The sequence below is a fragment of the Acanthopagrus latus genome, chromosome 7 (genome assembly GCF_904848185.1).
Source record: "Acanthopagrus latus isolate v.2019 chromosome 7, fAcaLat1.1, whole genome shotgun sequence".
Classification (NCBI taxonomy): domain Eukaryota; kingdom Metazoa; phylum Chordata; class Actinopteri; order Spariformes; family Sparidae; genus Acanthopagrus; species Acanthopagrus latus.
Window position 1 is genome coordinate 17,328,535 of NC_051045.1, and position 18,954 is coordinate 17,347,488.

General features: G+C 41.2%; 1 protein-coding gene across 3 annotated transcripts; it reads left to right on the forward strand.

The window, feature by feature from the left end:
• Nucleotides 1-31: 31 nt before the first annotated feature.
• Nucleotides 32-14,467, forward strand: klhl17 (kelch-like family member 17). Of its 3 annotated transcripts, none has more exons than XM_037104872.1 (12): nucleotides 32-979; nucleotides 2,670-2,934; nucleotides 3,567-3,688; nucleotides 3,810-4,031; nucleotides 6,528-6,644; nucleotides 6,735-6,966; nucleotides 7,575-7,719; nucleotides 7,886-8,053; nucleotides 8,252-8,340; nucleotides 8,500-8,573; nucleotides 8,713-8,894; nucleotides 10,407-14,467. In XM_037104872.1, the coding sequence occupies exons 2-12, from the start codon at nucleotides 2,721-2,723 to the stop codon at nucleotides 10,633-10,635; spliced, it is 1,794 nt and encodes a 597-aa protein (XP_036960767.1). In that variant the 5' UTR covers nucleotides 32-979; nucleotides 2,670-2,720; the 3' UTR covers nucleotides 10,636-14,467. The 3 variants fall into 3 exon arrangements, with proteins under 3 accessions (XP_036960767.1, XP_036960769.1, XP_036960768.1); XM_037104874.1 differs by having other exon boundaries at nucleotides 6,735-6,948; XM_037104873.1 differs by having other exon boundaries at nucleotides 32-257.
• Nucleotides 14,468-18,954: the final 4,487 nt, after the last annotated feature.

Below are 18,954 nucleotides of genomic sequence, written 5' to 3' on the forward strand. Positions count from 1 at the left end.
GCCGTCGAGCACGAAAACCTGAAAATTACACTGTCAATACTGTGTACAAGAACAAGGGGTGTTTTGATGCCACACGTGAGGTTTTAAATTAAATTAACAGCTGAATTCACGAGACACGGGCAGCTGCAGAGTCGCAGGCGGAAAACTTTCCCTTTTTTAATTGTTAGTCAGTAATTTCAACAGCCACAAAGCTGGGCAAGCTTACAAACAGGACGAAATCATTGCTGCTGTCATATCGACACCGACGACGGCTGGTGGTGAGAGCTGGTTTTAATTGTTCTGTAGGGAGCTGATGTTAGCTTACTTATCTACATACATAGACAACCATTCATGAAGTTTACTTTATGTTATTAGGAGGATGATAAATGCATGGAGAGCATCAGAAAGAATATTGACCACTGAAATTCTGCGAGTTGTTCGTTGTTTGCTTCATTTATTAACCTGCCAAAGCCAATACGAGGATGTTTCGGGCTCTGACCAATCATAGCCCTTCTAGCTAACACCCCGCCTCTCGCGCTGGCTGAAATGAATTTATCGAACGCACTTCCGGACTCTGACCAGACAAAAGGGGGCGCTTAAGGTGGTCCTTGTCCCGTCGATTAATGAACGAGTATCCACGGTGGACGTTTGACATTTGCGCCTCGGGTTTGACGTCCTTTGTCTCTCATGTACGCCTCTCTCGTCCCACGGCGTCGCATGTCACGATCATGAGCAGCATCTCCACTTTCACCTCCGACAGCTCCAGCGCCACCTTAACAAACCGATGTCAGCTTTCATGCAGTTTTTTTGCATTGACGTCAACCACATACAGCACAAAACAGAGGCTTTCTTCATGTATCGTATGCTGGAGTCAGAATGTGGACAGAAAGCTAAACACAGGTACCAGTTTTAAGCCAATCTGACTGCGACAGCTGCTGCTTTATTTCTCATCACATCGAGGAAGACACCGTCTGCAAGGATAACCGCGACAAAGCCACCGGTAAAGAAATTACACATTCATCCCTCTCTGTTGCTGCTACTGCTGCTGCTGCAGCAGCTGATAGCTGCTGTTATTCAAAATAGATGGAATGGGGGTTGGGGGTTCTTGAGACATTAGGTGGCTGATTTATAGACAGAAACACCCTTGTGTCCAAAAGAGCTCTCAGTGCATCCATCCCCAGTGTGCATGTTTGTCAAGGATCATAAGAGCGTTTGTGTGGAGAGCGGCCAAGGTTTAGAGCCAGGGAGGCAAGAGAAGAGTTTAAGAGACAACCATGGGATGAACAGGACAAGTGCTCTGCTCTGTCGGTTTTTATGTCACAATTATGTGATCACTGCTGCCTCAACAGCTTCTGTATCCATGTCTCTGTTTGCAGCATTGTCTCGCGTTATCCCCCTGGGCACCAGAGCAGATTGTTCCCACATAGAGGGACAGGGCTGCTGTGTTTTAGTGGTCTATTGTCTTATGGAAAATGGGACTCAACAGTAGTCGCCAGGCAGCTGTGGTGACATTTGAGATGGTCCACAGTTTGACAGTGCAGAGTATTGAGTTGAAAGACTGTGTCCTAACAGATGACAACCTGATTAAGATGATACTTGGTGAACAGTCTAGGTGACAAGTGTGCCTCTATTTTTTATGAGAAACTATAATAAGTGGTGCTTTCGGTCACAAGGGTTGCATTTCCTGGAGTTTGATCTGATCAAAAATGTCCATTGGTCCTCACTAGCTTGTACTATTGTCACAGAAACCTCTCTTTAGATTTGTTTAAATTCAATGACGAAACATAGTAAGTAAATTATCACTAAAGGGCAATCTTTTGTACACATTGTATTGCGGGAGCCATGCTCCAATAGCAGGAGGAGCTATGAAGTGAAATAGTAATCATTTTAATTTATCCAGTTAAGGATACTTCAAACAGCACATCATCTATGTGGATGGATCAGAGGAGTTTTGAGCCAGTAAGTTTCTGATCGTGAGTCTGTTTTCCTGCCCTCACCAGGTATCAGTCCGTTATATTTTCAGAAGTATGATTTATAACTGTGCTGTCCAGTTTCTCTCATTCAGTAGTTAAATATAAAGCTAAATATTCATCAGACAACAACTTTTGAAGGTGCCGCGTGACGATGACTGTTATGCAACACTCAAGTGTGTTCTCCATCTGAGTGCAGGGTGGATGAGTGCACAAAGGAAAAGGCTAACTCAGGCTACATCCTTCTCTCCTCCCACCCTGCCTACTTGAGGCTGTAGATGGGGTGAGGTGGGGGGCTTCACTGCAGATTCTAGTGCAATTTAACTTGCCGGTCAGCAGTCATTACTATTAAATAAGTCAATACTGTCCAATAAATGAGAAGCCTGAATTGACTTAATTCCAATACAGTCTATATTCTCTCTGTTGTCATAATGAGATTTAATGAGTCTTGACAGTGAATGTCAAGTAACCAGGCCAGGCGACCTACAACACTAAGTAAATGTACTGAGATTTCTGTCATAGCTGTCAGGATGGGTAAGATAACAGTAACAAAAGGTGCAATGATTGGTCGAGACACCTGTCATAACACCTGCATCTTTGCACATGATCTAACCCCCTTGTAGGTAGAAAGTTTTTTTTCTGATGACTAAAGACATTTGAGAAAGTTAATTACATTGGTATTATTAACTGACGTGAAAATGTTTTTTCTGCATCTTTCAGTTGCCCAGAGTGCGGCCCAGGCAAGAGCCCGCGACCGCAACATCAGGCACCATGATGGAAGGGGGCATGCAGCTGCTCAACCGCGACGGCCACAGCATCTCGCACAACTCAAAGCGGCACTACCATGACTCCTTCGTATCCATGAACAGGATGCGACAGCGCGGCTTGCTGTGCGACATCGTGCTCCATGTCTCCAACAAAGAAATCAAGGCACACAAAGTGGTGCTGGCATCCTGCAGCCCCTACTTCCACGCTATGTTTACCAGTAGGTTCAGGCCAACATTTTTTTCCTTTTACATGCCTGCTGTTTTTCTGTTGCTCAGAGTTTGATGATAAATTTGTGTGTGCAGTGAATGCTACCTCATCCTTCCAGCATCGTCGCTTCCTTCCCCCCCTTCCTGTCTGGGGCACAGGTGGTCAGATGAGGTCTGTGAGTCTCAGATTTCCTCCCGACACTAGACCTTTGTAAGGGTACAATGTGTCTCCAGACAGTCAGCTGTCTGGCTTTTGAGACTCAGCTCCGGGGCTTCCTCTCATCTGACCCAGCCTCTAATTAGCCCATGTTAACAGAATCTGCTGGTCTTTAATGGTCATCCAAACAGCAAAATCCCATCTTGCTTCTTCTAACTCGAAGGAGATGATACCTTTGACTGTTGATGTAAAAGTCCTGCAGGAACATCCATGTTGGGCAAGAGTGTATATATTCAGGAATTTCAAAAACCAAACAAGAACTGATTAAATCGACAGCAACAAATGAGCTATGCTGACATTTTGGCAGCAGTGCTGTATACATTCGGAGCTGCCACGTGACAGCATGATTGAGCAGGGAGGCAATTATATCAGCCAGAGTTTTACTGCTTATAGAATAAATCGCTCTTGTCTTGTGCGGTCATGCAGATGAGATGTCAGAGAGTCGGCAGACCCATGTCACCCTACATGACATCGACCCTCAGGCTTTGGAGCAGCTGGTCCAGTACGCCTACACAGCAGAAATTGTGGTCGGGGAAGGCAATGTGCAGGTAGGAACATGGTCAAATTGGATTTTTTGTTTATCTGATCCCAATTCATCACATCTCACAGAGCCCAAGTCGATACAAAACACTCTCAGTGTGTATTCATCTGAAATTGCTCTCTTCCTAGACGTTACTCCCAGCAGCCAGCCTGCTACAGCTCAATGGGGTGCGGGATGCCTGCTGTAAGTTCCTGCTCAGCCAGTTGGACCCTTCCAACTGCCTGGGCATCCGGGGATTCGCTGACACGCACTCCTGCAGCGACCTGCTCAAGTCGGCGCACAAGTATGTCCTGCAGCACTTTGTGGAGGTGTCCAAGACAGAGGAGTTCATGCTGCTGCCGCTGAAACAGGTAGGGGGGGGGTGCCTCTTCTGCCAACTGGTGCTTGTTAAAGAAAGCAGTTTAAATGATGGCATGCGGTCATGATGGGGAACATTTTTTTTATTGCTGTGACATCCATTAGATGTGGACCATTGTTCCAGTATTTCATGTATTTTTTAGATTGTTGTCTTGAGGAAAAGGTCATTGACTACATACAGTGTGTTTTGGTCTAGTCATCCTTGAATGGCCAGTTTACCTGCAGCCATTTCCATGTGATGGCTTTTTTGCTGGCAACCACAAGTACCTAATAAATACAAATGTCCTAGGTTGGGTGTTTTGCTGGGATTTGTCCCAGGTACAATGTGACAAAAGATCATCCAGGTTCCAAAAATGTTCCCCATCACTTTGACAATTTCTTGCCAAAAAAGAATGCTGTAGAGGACAGCCCTGAATTTTATGAAAGTGGTCTGCCATTGATTTGCTTCACCACCTCCAACATTTGTCCCGTCCAAAAGATCCATGCTGCATGAATTTCAAGTTTGAAGTCAAAAAGTGTCAAAAAAAAGTCGAGTCATATTCTTCAACCAGAATTCTCACCAGGATGTTGAGTTGGTAGTCCTCGCCTGACTTTTCCAAATATTCCAGATGTCCTCAGTCGTAGTCTTTTATAATTTGTAACACTAGCTGTATGTTGTTGTTGGTCTTAAATGCGTACATGATTCCCTATTAATTAGATCAGGTTCACAGTTGGGGATGGGACACAACATTTCTCAGCGTTTTGTTTTTACTGGTCATTAGGACGACCTCTCTTCTTCCTCAGCTCGCTACATCAATCACTGTCTCTTGTGGTTTTATCATCCCAGTGTGCTGCCACGGATTACTTCATCTGGCACGTCAATTAGCCAAACTATCACTTATTCATCCGCTGGGCACAGCAGTGGCAGCGCTATGGTTCCTGTCCTGGAAGTGGTAATTAGGCAAAGCTAGAGGCATTTTCACAGCCGCATTACTGTTTATATACAAACAGCATGGCTTACCTCAAGGTTTTAATGACTGTTTCCTTTTTCGGTTCCAATATTTTACTGTTTTACAATATTACACTAAATCTAAAAGTCCAGCTGGAGATGCAGTTGGGTTGGGGTAATTCATTCCTCCATTTAGGTGAAGGAGGAGGAATATTGCTTCATGTCTTACATGTAACGGTGTCCGTTGCAAACAAATGCCTGTTGAGCCTGGCCAGGTGATGAGGAATTAAAGTAGCAGTCAAAACAAGAAACAAACCGCTGCCAGCATCACTTTCCCATTATCTCCTCTGCTCTCTAAGGAACAATCCCCACAGCACTAAAGAGATTGTGCTCAATAAGAGAACACGCTTCTCTCTCTCTGTCTGTGGCCTTCAAAGCTCTGAGGCTGAATCTGCAATAGGAGTGTGTGGGCACAGTCTATTAAAACAGTGAAAGTTAAGCTGCATAAAGGGAGATTAAAAATAGACCATTTTCTTTTCTTTGTGTCTTTTCTTCAGTCTCTCTGTTTCCTTTGGCTCAGAGCTCCATTATGTCTGCAGCTTTTCTGTGTCTGTCATAAATCTGAACCGGAACTGGCTGCTCTAAAGGACTGAGCTCACAGAGCTGTGCAATACGCCCCATATTTCTCTACATGTTCTGTGAAGGAAGTGGAAGGGCATGGAGGGGTTGTGACTAATCTACTTTAGTGATACTTCAGTGTTCAGTAGCGTCACATGCATGGCACTATAAAGACAACAAAGGATGGATGCATCCTAATGTGTTTCTGTGATGCAGCTAGAAACCCCTTTTAATTCATATAGCTATTACTGCTGTCATACTGCAAGGACAGTCGTAAAACCAATTTTCTTTTACATCCCCTCAACGCACACGCACACACACACACATACACACACACAAAACATTTGTTCTAGTTAATGTGATGCAGTGTGTGCGTGCAGAGGTAGGGGGGACTGCAGGGTGGGGCAGCAGCAGCAGTATTTCTCTGTGTGACTGGATTAGTCGAGGCTGTTCCTGAGAGGCTGCTAACTGTTGCCCTGATCTGGCCGGCAAGACAGCCGCTGGCTTCTCTGGCCCCACCCAGCACTGCCAACTTTGGTTTGATCTGGGAACAGTGCCAGTCAGCCACTCAGACTGCAGCATTTGTTGTGCCACACACGGACATATAGACCTTGATGTAACACACACATGCATTTATGTGTTAATTGTCAAATGGTGCCTGAGATTGTTTTGTTTTGCTTTATTTTGAATTTTTATTCCACCTAATTACATTTTGATGCTGACAAAACACTGAGCAGTTCAGCAAGTTCAACAAGTCAAGTACAACATACAGGAACTGGCACTGTCTGTAGAGAACACTTCCTCTGTGTTGACATGTTATTTTTTTTTCACTGTTTTTCTGCAAGAGCTTCTCTGAAACTCACTGTTGAATTAAAGGCTCTGTGAAGGATTGTGAATGATTATATAAACTGTCTTTTCCCATCTGGTTTGTTTTCTCATCCAGGTCCTAGATTTGATCTCCAGTGACAATCTCAATGTGCCATCAGAAGAGGAAGTGTACCGAGCTGTGCTGAGCTGGGTGAAACATGATATAGATGGACGCAGGCAACACGTGCCATGGGTAAGATATGTCTCACCTTACTCAAGAGAATTTCCATCTCACTTCATTTTTTTTTGTTTGACTATAATTTGTAACACACCTTCATCACAGCTGATGAAGTGTGTGCGGCTGCCGCTGCTGAGGCGAGACTTTCTGATGAGCAACGTGGACACAGAGCTGCTGGTGCGTCACCACTCAGAGTGCAAGGACCTGCTGATCGAGGCTCTCAAGTATCACCTGATGCCTGAGCAGAGGGGAGTCCTCAGCAACAGTCGGACGCGCCCACGACGCTGTGAGGGCGCCAGCCCTGTGCTCTTCGCCGTTGGTCAGTGTGCCCCTGAAGGTACCCACTAGGGTACACTTAGACCACACATCAATTACTTTTAGCCTCATAATGTGTGCAGATAGAGTTTTTATAGCTGGGATATAAAAATGCTGACTAGACATTGTCTGGAATGTTTATAGTGTTATATATGTTGTGAATGATATTATCTCTAAATGAAATAAAAACATTTTTGATGTGGAGATATATCTCCACATCAGAATTTTTTAAAAATTTTATTCAGAGATAATATCATTTAAACGTTTCTTTATAACAGCTGAAATAATGTCACAGTATTCATATTGAGATATTCTCTCCAAATATTGGAGAGTCTCATTGCTGTTGTCTTGCATAGCACCAAAATTCTCCAAAACATTCAAGACCCTAAAACTATGAACAGCATTTGAATGAATAATGGTTATGAAGTCTATGTATTGTGGTGTTAGCATGCTAACCAGCTAACACCAAGCCTGTTAGTTGCATGGCTAATGGCAGCTAAAGTTGGCAGTACGTAGCAGTTACTCTGGTGAAATGCTGCCCCAAATTTGGACTAAATTTTTTTGTTTTCTAGAGAACTGCATGATATATATTTTTTTCACCATCCTGTTCTTGTGTGTATGTTTCTGCAGGTGGAGGCAGCCTGTTTGCCATCCACGGGGACTGCGAGGCATACGACACCAGGACGGATCGCTGGCACATGGTGGCGTCCATGTCCACTCGGCGGGCACGGGTGGGCGTCGCAGCCATTGGGAACAGACTTTATGCTGTCGGAGGGTGAGTGACGATGAGCATAGTGTTAACCTTTGATCCAAAACTGTTATCTAAACCTCACTGTTACAAAGAGGCAGGCGAACATGCGGACGATGTACATGTGACATGATCTGTTGTCTTCAATCAACAAAAAGCCAGTTCTGTTTTATATATATCTACATCTCCTCAGGTACGATGGCACCTCAGACCTCGCAACTGTGGAGTCCTATGACCCTATCACAAACTCCTGGCAACCTGAGGTTTCCATGGGAACACGGCGGAGCTGTTTGGGTGTAGCAGTCCTGCATGGCCTGCTGTATGCTGCTGGAGGTTATGATGGAGCTTCCTGCCTCAACAGGTACAGACAGACAGACATTTTAGTGCTGAATGCTGAACATTCTTGGTACTTTAAGCTAGATTTGCAACATTATTGTATCCAGTTGCAGTCTTTTTGTTTGTTTTGAGGCAGTTTTCTAGCTCAAGTCTCAAACACAGTTCATATCAACAGGACAACCTTGCTATATTTTTATATTTAAGTAATTTTCTCCTCTTTCAGTGCAGAGCGATATGACCCTCTGACCAGTACATGGACATCAATTGCTGCTATGAGCACCCGTAGGAGATATGTTCGAGTTGCAACTCTAGGTAGGAACTTCACACAAACAAACATCGTGAACACGCTATTCTACTGTATGTTTGTTTCGCTGTCCACTTTTGAATGTCTGAAATTAAGGGGGAGTTGCCAACATGGTATTCAACTGCTAATATTTACATTCTGAGTGCTAACTCCCTTTTCCCCTCCAGATGGTAACTTGTACGCAGTGGGAGGTTATGACAGCTCCTCACATCTCGCAACAGTGGAGAAATATGACCCCCAGGTAAAGTACATGCAGTTAAATTTATCATCAAAGCAACTTGTCCGCTGCCAGGATCGACTGACTGTGGAGGCAAAAACATACACATTTAATGAAGCTATGAACATGTGACCAATGCTCAGTCTCCTGCTTTAACGAACAGAGCAACACATGGACAGCCATTGCCAACATGCTGAGTCGGCGCAGCAGTGCTGGGGTGGCCGTGCTGGATGGCATGCTGTATGTCGCAGGAGGCAACGACGGCACCAGCTGCCTGAACTCCGTGGAGCGGTTCAACCCCAAGACAAACACCTGGGAGGGAGTGGCTCCCATGAACATACGCAGGTTAGTCTGCACCCACAGTCCATATTTTAACAGAATGGTCCTGTCTGTCAAAAGATTTACCTTAACAGTATGATAAGGTAAGAAATCAATGGTGAACGATACAAAATTTGTATCTGATGACATATGACAGGGGACTTAAGGAAATTAGTGATCAGCCAGGATGCTACTTCCATCTGCACAGTTCAGCTCAACCCGCTTACTACATTTTTGATAAGGCCTCTCCAGTTTTTATCCTTATTTTCATACTTCATATATATGGACATTTTGGTGATGGAGAGGTGAGAGTACTTGAGAGCTAGTCTGTATTTGAGAAACTGTCATACCCACAGACAAAACCCCAGTTTTGCCTTAAACTAAATGGAAGATATAATCTCCATTTTAAAAGCAAAAGACGAAACTGTGGCGCTGTGTCTGTAAGGAGCGTGTCAGAAGGACACCCCTGCTGCGAAGATTTTGCTCTGTGGAAAATCTTTACTCTTCAAGGCAAGGGATTTGGGACATTTGGCTGTCTTCCTTACTGTCTAAATCGTCTTGTGGCATTAACATCAAATGACCCATTTTCCACAACAGCCGACTCTTTCTTATTTCTAAGAAGATGAAACCCATCTTGAGGGTGCTTATCAAAGCAGGTGTCATTGCACTTACACACTCACGGCATTGTACTGATACATACAAGAGATTTAGTGAAGTAACCGTCTTGGATTTGAGGACACACCAGCAGATTCACTTGCTCCCCAGGCCCCTCTCTTGTGTGTGTGTGTGTGTGAGTCAGTGTGCTGTATGAGCAGGGAAACCTGACAGCAGTTGACTGTGCAGCTCCATGAATAACCCATGTGTTAATCAGTTGTGTGGCCTTGAGGGTTTTTCTTATGCAGTTGCTGAGAGGCTCAATTTACACAGTACAAAATATTGGACTGTGTTGACCACTAATCTGTCACTCTCCTCAACCATTTTACACCATGTCAAAATATTACAGAATTGTCTTGGTCAAAATAATGTTACTATATCATAACAATGTCCCTGTCAATTTTCACACTAAATCATTTCCCTGCCAACAAACCATTAACTTCTCTACCGGTCCTGTGTTATGATTGATAATTAACTGGAGTATTATTGGAGCTTACTTGTGTCCTCAAACTGTTTTTTGTTGCTGCGATAATATTATGATAAATCAGTTATTGTCCCATTATTTATGATTAGAGCTGCAACCATTAGTCAATTCGTTTTTAAAATAACAGTTTCAAAATCATTTTGTTGGTATTGTGTTGTAACAGCATGAACAGCGTCTCTGTCTGTAGGATCACAATGTTTATGTATATGTTTACTTCAAGATGCAAGTTTTCAACACATCACATTGTTATGATGTAATGAGTTTTGTTTTTAGTTAGCATCTACATTACATTACATTACATAATTTATATTTACGACACTGGTGTTGCGCTCAGAGATCTTTGTAAGACTATTATTCGCATGGAATTTATATATTCTATTTGGATCTGTTTCTCCCTCCAGGAGCACCCATGACCTAGTGGCGATGGATGGCTGGTTGTATGCAGTGGGAGGTAATGACGGCAGCTCCAGTCTCAACTCTATCGAGAAGTACAACCCACGCAGCAACAAATGGGTCGCCGCCTCCTGCATGTTCACGCGGCGCAGCAGTGTGGGCGTGGCTGTGCTGGAGCTTCTGAACTTCCCACCGCCTTCCTCGCCCACCCTGTCGGTTTCCTCCACCAGCCTTTGACACGGGGTCACCGCCTGGCTGACCTCAGCCTCTGCTGTTACAACCCAGACTGGCTCTGGGAAGAGACGCAACTGCTCTGTTTGAGACGGGGAGGAAGAAGAGGATGAAGACGGGAGTGGACAGGTAAATGGATGAAGACAGAGGGATGGTGTGGCTAAGACTCCTGGCCTGGTTATTATACAGTACTCTCTAGAAATAGTGGCACTCATGGTAAAGGCCAACTATGGTTTAAAAAGATTACCGCATAAATTATAAACTTTATTTTCAAGTCAAAATCTTTCAAATCCTGGCAATTAAAATAAAACTAAAAATAAAAACATGTGCCACACATAACTCTTCATTTTTCATATGACTAGTTCAGAGATGCCAGATACTTCCTGAAAGATTTTCAAGAATTTTTTAAATATTTTGTTCCAACCACTGTGGCTGCACTTAACCAAGTTTGCCATTATTCTGGACTGCACTATAACTGGTCTGGATGACTGAAGCTCAGCTGTTCAGCGCCACCATACAGACACCAGCTCCCACTCTCTTCAGAAGATGTTCCTGGATTAGGATGTGTTAACACTGACCGATCTCTCCTCTAACCTCACTTTCTTACCCCACCACTCTCACAGTGTTTGACACACTCATCGTGAACTGTGGTGGACACTTAATTCTGTCATGTGTGATGTAAATGTTTTTGGTTTGATGTTGTTGTCCTCTGCAAGATTTTTTTCTTTTGATGTCAGGATTTTTTAATGTATAAAAAAAGAGAGAAACTGAATGATTTTACTTTTGGAATGTAGCTTCTGACTGGTTATACCATGCATGTTTACATGTTGGCACCGACTCCCAACAGGAGGATAAAATGTTGTAGTGATGCTATGTCACGCTAGGTGGCAGTAACGGGCAATGTAGTGAATCCTTCCCTGCGCTACAGGAGAGCATGGACACCAACAACACAGAGAAGTTAGGCCCTTGGAACTGTAAATGAGTTTGAGTCCTTTTCTCTATGTATTTGTATGTATGTATATGTATACATATACATATACGTCTGTGTGTGTATATATATGTATATATAAACATAAACACAGAATAATTATGTTGAACTATATGTATTTATAAAAATGTATAAATCCTAATATATTCTGTTTCAAAGATGCTAAGAGAAGGAAACAGATCAGACCTATGCTATTTAAGAGTGTTTTTAATATATTTATTTAGGTGTGATGTGCATATCGTCAATGGAAATGACAAAGAGAATGTCTCAGTGTGAGAGAGGTAGTCGTTCGGCTTGTGTGCTTTTAGAATTTCCCCTGCTTAAGAGAACTGATTGTTGCATTGTAATATGCAGCATTCCGTTTGCATTTCTTAATATTTCTTCACTGCCACGAGCATGATCTCACATGAAACTGTACCTTATGTCCACCACATTTGTGCAAAAGGCTTCAGTCACTTGCATACCTATTGACCAGTCAATGGAAGGACTCTATATGGTTAATCCTACTTCTGAAGCACTAGTTTACCTTCAGTATACCAACACTTGACACTAATGAATAACGCTGTTGACACTTGGTGCTGTCATATTCCCTTCCATGCCCCATCAAGTGTGGTGTCTTGTTATATTACCTCATAGTTGAATTGAATCCAACTCTATTACAAAGTTGAATTAGACACAACTGTATAATCACCCACAAATATACTGGCTATAGAACGTGTGGTCGGTGATTAAGGGAACGTCACCACTGAACTTGCATTATCTAACATAAATTAAGTCTTTCTGACAGAGTTAATTGCCGGGCTCAGTTCAGTTTGTGTAACGCAGTGATACCATTCTAAACTTCTGAGAAGTTACCTTTTATTCCCCTTTTTTGTTGTTAAAGGATTTAGTTAATCCGTTCTGTTTATCTGAAGCTACCTTACGTTTCATGTGTTAGAGCAGACCCAGTAGAATAGGGGCTGTGAGGGTCTTATGGAGAAGCTGTAATTCTGTTATGATTTGGAGAGAAAGACAAACAAAACCACACAAGACTTTGGCCTCCATTCTGCTGATCGAACTGTAAATAGAGAGTTCGCTTATCTGAAATCCATTTGTGCAATTTCAATGTGACTAGTTTTTTTTTTGTTTTTTTTTTGAGTGTTCAATGTGGTGACAATTGTTTATTTATGATATGTTTGTTATTTATGAGGAAATTTAAAAATATTGAATTTTGCACTATTGCGAAATGGAGCAATACACTGTAAAAAAAATAAATAAAAGATGTTTTCAGATGTGACAATTTACGTGTTTGAATACATTTTCACGCGATGCCGGACAAATCAAAGCAAGTTTTGTCCCTGCATCTGCAATAGTTTTACCCAGTGTGACAAATACTGAAGCCACTGTATGCCCCGTGCAAACACAAACAACCACAGACACACTCAAGGTTGTGTTGCTAAGTGTTCGTTGCTAGGCTCACTATACCCGCACTGATGCTTGGTATATTTCCAACATACTCCTCTTTCATATAGTGATCTTAGCAGACAGCTGAACACTCTCACTTTACCCTTCTTGACCTCAGTCACATGGCATTCACACCTGTGGCTGCCTCTGCACACACTCAAACCTATGAACTCCCACTCTCCCAAAACACATTCAAACACAGACCAAATATACACACTGGGAAACAGCTACAGCTTTGAAAGGGAGAGAAAAAGACTACGACTACACACATAGATGGTATATTCTGTGGCTTTGTTATACTTGTGGCATTTGATTGCACAATCAAACCCCTTAACTTCTTCCAAGTATGTGCTACTTGGAAGAAGTTAAGGGGATCAACTAACTTACCATTTATATTCTAACAAACTAGTTATCTGTCTTCTGACAAATTTGACAGAGGAGAAAATTTGTTTTGCAGACCTTAAACTTTCAGAACCTCAAAGGAATCATGAAACATTTTTTGGAGATATCCTTATTTGCTGCCAATTATTTGATAGATGATAAGAATGCTTCAGCTCTCATGTCTGTAGGGTACAAAAAATTGAAGCTCCAGCCAGCAGCTGATTAGCTTAGCATTAGCTAAGCCACTGGAAAAATTGGGAGAGCGCTAGTCTGAGTGAGGGTAACAAAATCCACTGTACAGCGAGCTTGACAAGTAAGACTATGCATAGCCAACCAATAGATATAAGTAGTATTATGCATTGCCTAAAATGTCAAAATACGGTTTAATGTCTAAGGTTTTCTCAAATTTATACCAACATGACAAAGTAATGTCTAAATGTACGATACAGGCTACCCAAGCTTGGAAGTGATATTCTACCCAAATCAATCACTAAAGGCTTAAAAGGCGGCCTTAAAAAATGTCAAAAGAGACTTAAAAAACTTAAAAAAGGCAAAATATGAAGCTGTTAGGGTTTCCAGGATTGTGGACAGCACAATAAGAAAGTCACATACATACCAATCAGGCCTGACAGGGTGAGTTTTTCCAACTAAAAAGCGTGTACACATTACTGTGTGTGCATGTGTGTGTGTGTGTGTGTGTGTGTGTGTGTGTGTGTGTGTGTGTGTGTGTGTGTGTGTGTGTGAGGATTTAAAGATGTGCATGGACTGTTGTGTCTGCATGTTTCTGATTGCTGTAGCTGTGAGTCACCTCCGCTGCTACAGCATGAGATGCTAATGAGTTCACAACGTGTCTAGATGAATGTGCTCACTCTGGAAGAGCTGCTGCAGCTGATCCGGAGAGAGGAGGGGGAGCGGTTGAGGTCTTTCTCTCTGTAGCCTCCAGCATTCCTGCCACTGGAGCCTCTCCTCTTTCCCCTGGTGTCGACCACTGCACAGCCCTTATCAGGACATGGAGATGTGTTCACCCTCTCTGGAAGGACAGGAGTGTCAACTGGACTGCTACACCTACCGAGGGAAGCCATATTTTTTGACCTGCCACTTAAGATAAGACAGGGCATCGAATGTCAACCCAATCAGAAATATTTATGACTCTACAGCTTATTGAAGTCAGAGCAGAAATAATTGTGGACATCTTTGATGCTGTAGTAAACACAAAAACAGGGTGTAGCCAATAGCTGACAAAGTGGGTGGACAAAATGATGTGTTCGCTCTGAAAGATGTCTGACAATCCTGACAAAACCGTTTTTAAAAGATTTTCAAAATAGTGTAAGGCAAATCACTGAAAGCCAAAAATGAGCTATGAAGGATAAAAAAAATAAAAACCTGTATTTTGTCTGTTTTTGGGCTGGCTATTGGAGTCACAAACACAGCAAAATTATGAAACATCACAACGTGCTCAAATCAAGAAAGCAGCTTTGTTTCTGTGTGTGCTTTGATACTACAAACTAAACTCGGAAATGAAATGTCATGTATTTATAGGTATTCCTTTTAATTATGTGCAGCTTGGATTATACTATAAAAGATGGTGTTACAGGTTGTAATTTATTTTCCTCTGTTTTTTCAAGTTAAGACACAGAGTACCAAGGAAATATTATGTTTGGTCATTTTCAAAACTTTGCTATAATGACATATATTTGAGGTTACAAAAACTGGGAGGTATGCTTTGACTGATCTTGCCTTCAAAGCACGGCTGAGGTCCAATTAAGATTCCTTTATAGTCGTCCTGTGTGAGAACTTTGGCACGTTGGAGTCTCTGTTGGACACCTGATGTTGGGAGCCTCATATCCAGACTCCGTTTTTGTGGCCTTAGGTGTGACTTTAGCACCGTTGCTCTCACCCACTGAGTCTGGATAAACACAAGCGAGTGACTTCTCGGGGCCAAAGTTTAACCCACCACACATGGAGGGAATGACATGAAAATGTAATTAGGTTTCTTCTTTTGAACAGATGTGACACATCTATGTGTTTTCTTGGTTTGGAAGTTCAAACCGAGAATAAGTGTAGTTTATGTTGGTACGATTGCTTATGGTCTGATTTAAGCAAATTGGGTTGAATGGGACATACGTACATTACATGCTACTGGTGAGCACAGATAAATACCTGAAATATAACAAATAATAACGTCATTATTTTTTTAACTATGTGGGCTATTGTTAAGGAAAAGCTTATTCAGAAATTGTGAGCCCCACTATATAAAAAAGAATGGGCTCTCTCTACAGATGGTGTTGCTTTTGGCAAAGTACCAAGTATTTCCCCTTCCCATTGAGCAGTTTAAAAAGTCTATCAAAGCAATCTAAACTTATTCATGATTTCATGATGATCACATTTGATTCTATTAAGACTAAAGCATATTAGTTTATGGTCTTTATTTATTATCTTTAAAATGTAGAATATAAATCATGACGCATCACAGTTTTTCCCTAAAGAGCTTTTATAAAAGATTTCACTTAGAATGTAAACAGAGGAAACGTGACCGTACTTAAGTGGCATCACCACCCTGCTTGTCAAGCTTAGCAAGTTTGATGAGCAAATACTTGCCATATTAACCTGCAAACATTTGGTATGCTAACAAGCAAACAGTCATGTTAACATGGTATGTCGGTGCGTTAACAAGCTAAAGTGAATATTTTAACCAGCTGTGATCATGTTAACATGCTAACATTAGTATTTTGACAAGCAAATGGTTAACATCTTAAAATCTGAACATTTAGTATGATAACAAATAATTATTGTATGAACACAATACTACGGTATTTTGACAAGCTGTTGTCATGTAAAATGCTTTTAACATCTTATGTTTAACATCAACATGTTTTAGTTGTACTAACATTAGCACCTAAAGTTCAAGTAAGTGTTTCCATAACTGAAGTTTTGTAAGCCAAATCAAGATAAGAGACAAGATAAGGTCCCTTTATTAATACAGTTTAAAGTAGTGGCTAATATCTTATTATATTTTTGTGAGCAGATTTGTAACTATCCAGCTACCCTCTCCTAAACTGACAGAGCTATTACAGCCTTCTCACGCAATGGAAGGTGGAATTCCCGGGAAAGATTTGCCGTTTATCTGAATCTTTCAATCTTGGCTAAGACTGGATGATGCATCTCTCCTGGAACATCAACCTGAAACTGGAATGACCTCACAGTAAAAATAAATAAATAAATCCCTTGATGTTTTCTTTCCTGTTGGCTGTCTTCCCTATATTTAAGGAAAACTACAACAGAGGGGTGAGTCACCATGTTGGCTGCATGTGCGCTCATCCACAAGGTTTACCATTTTAATGACAATAAGATGGATTACTCAGTTATTCATCTGATTACTAACAACTGATCTAATCAGGGCCCTCAATCAACTTAACAATAGAGATTGAGGATTTATAGATACTGGCCTATGTTCAAAAAGATGTTTTTTTAATGTTTTGCTACAGTGTTACTTTCTCCATTCACTTTTCCCATTTAATTTTCTTTTTCCTCCGTGAAGGTGGTTATGTTTTTGCCCATGTCTGTTTGTTGGTTGGTTTATCAGCATTATTACACTAAAAGTACTGAACAGATTTACACAAAACTTAGATGAAGGGTGGGTCTCTGCTCAGAACAGACCCCTTTATCAGGGGATCAGCACAATATAAAGCATTTCTTGACATTTTTGTTTATTTCTCAGGGAGGAATGAATGCGTATTTAGGTGCCTGCTATCTATCAGTGTGTACAATTAGATACAGATCCAAATAACAATCTGGTTCTAGTTGATTTATGCATGTTACATTCGGAGAGATATTTATATGCGGTCATTTGATCAAACACGCCCCTTCTTGTTGAAGGGGTGTTTCCCACGTTGCATTCTGAATTCTGACAAACAATCCCCACTCAGTGCCAATCATGTAAATTGCAAAATGATAATTCAGTGACAGCAGTTTGGTAATATAAAACAATTTAATCTGTCTTAACTTCATCTACTAGTGTGATGAAAGACATTTTCTTTGATCACCTTTACCAAGATGCAGTTCGACCAGTATTCTACATTGATTAAATTACTTGTTATGAGCTCTGTGACCCATCAAGAGAACAGTAATAGGGCATCTGAATGGCTGGATGGTGACAACGACTCAGCTGTGGTTTTAACAGGCTCATAGCTGTTGCTGCCTCAGGTGCATCCGTTTAAACAAACCGGCTGAACTGGTTGCCATTACCTGACAGCAAGCAGCACTCTCATGACTATAGCACAGCATATCATCAACACAGACAGTGACCTCATTAATGAGCAAACACAAGATAATCATGATCATGAGTGTTTGACTCAGCAGTCTGATTGATAACACCGCATGTCACCATCCATTTCCAACCCATGGAACATTACATGTTTTCTATTGTGAGTCATAAGTGTTGAAACCTTAAAACCAAATATTTATAACTCGTTTCCTTAAATGTTTGAATGACAAAGTAAAAAAAGGTTTGTTTGGAGGATTATTTTCAAATCTTTACGCAGAGTAGACTGTGCTATCTAAATGAAATGCCAAATTCCATTATGCTGAACATCCCTTGAGAAGAAATGGAAAACATGAAGGAAGACAAGCTGACTTTATACATCTTAAAGGATTTTTTTTGTGTGAATGAGTTTCATTTCAAGTGTTGATACAGGAACAAGCTCCTTTCATGCAAAAACAAGATGTTTGCATACACCTCTTCACCTCTTGCCGTATGAAAATGGGGGCCTTTAAAAAAAACAAAAGAGTCCTGTTTAAACTATCATCCCTTCCTTTCTTACTGACAGATGACTTCGCTGCAAGTAGGGCCAGGCAATATGTGTTTTTTTGTAAAGGTAATTTCCCATATAAGTGTTAGACAAATTACTTCTGAAATGTAATTTATTACATGCTACCAGTTACTATCACCTCAAGTAATTCATTCTTTACAATGTACAACAACACATACCCAGCTACACTAGACTGGAAATAATAAATGTGTCATTATTCATATGAGGAAATGTATTACAAGCATCAAAATTGTTGGTTTTGGTTTGTTTTACACCATTTGTTATGTTGTTGTATAGGAGAGGAGGGCAGTAATACCTCATAAAGCAAAATGTTGAGGTTTCCGTTGATGAAAGTAAAAAAATATAAGGATATTCAAAAGAGGAAAACTGTACTCAAGTTAAACATGATGTATGCATATGTTTATTTATATCTAACATATTTAAAGTTGGTTGACCAGCTATGACATGCTGAGGCTGAGTTGAGCATGTTGGTTTGATGTGTGGTTTAAATGTGTGTTGTCATTGTATCTTTTTTTGTTTTCACTTTGTTGTTAAAATTGTGTGTTTTTGTTTTGCTTATGTTCTTGAAGCTTTAAATTCAAAATAATAATCTTATACAAGACAGGACAAAAAGTGATGTAAAATAAAATTTCCTTTAGTTTCAAAATGTCACTGTTTTGTTTAAAGTATGTGGGTCAAAAATAA

Excerpts from the sequence above, each read along its gene's own strand:
- klhl17 (XM_037104872.1), top strand. The coding sequence starts at position 2,721 with ATGATGGAAGGGGGCATGCAGCTGCTCAACCGCGACGGCCACAGCATC. Across the intron at positions 7,720-7,885 it reads AGACTTTATGCTGTCGGAGG|GTACGATGGCACCTCAGACC; the intron begins GTGAGTGACGAT and ends ACATCTCCTCAG. Across the intron at positions 8,054-8,251 it reads GGAGCTTCCTGCCTCAACAG|TGCAGAGCGATATGACCCTC; the intron begins GTACAGACAGAC and ends CTCCTCTTTCAG.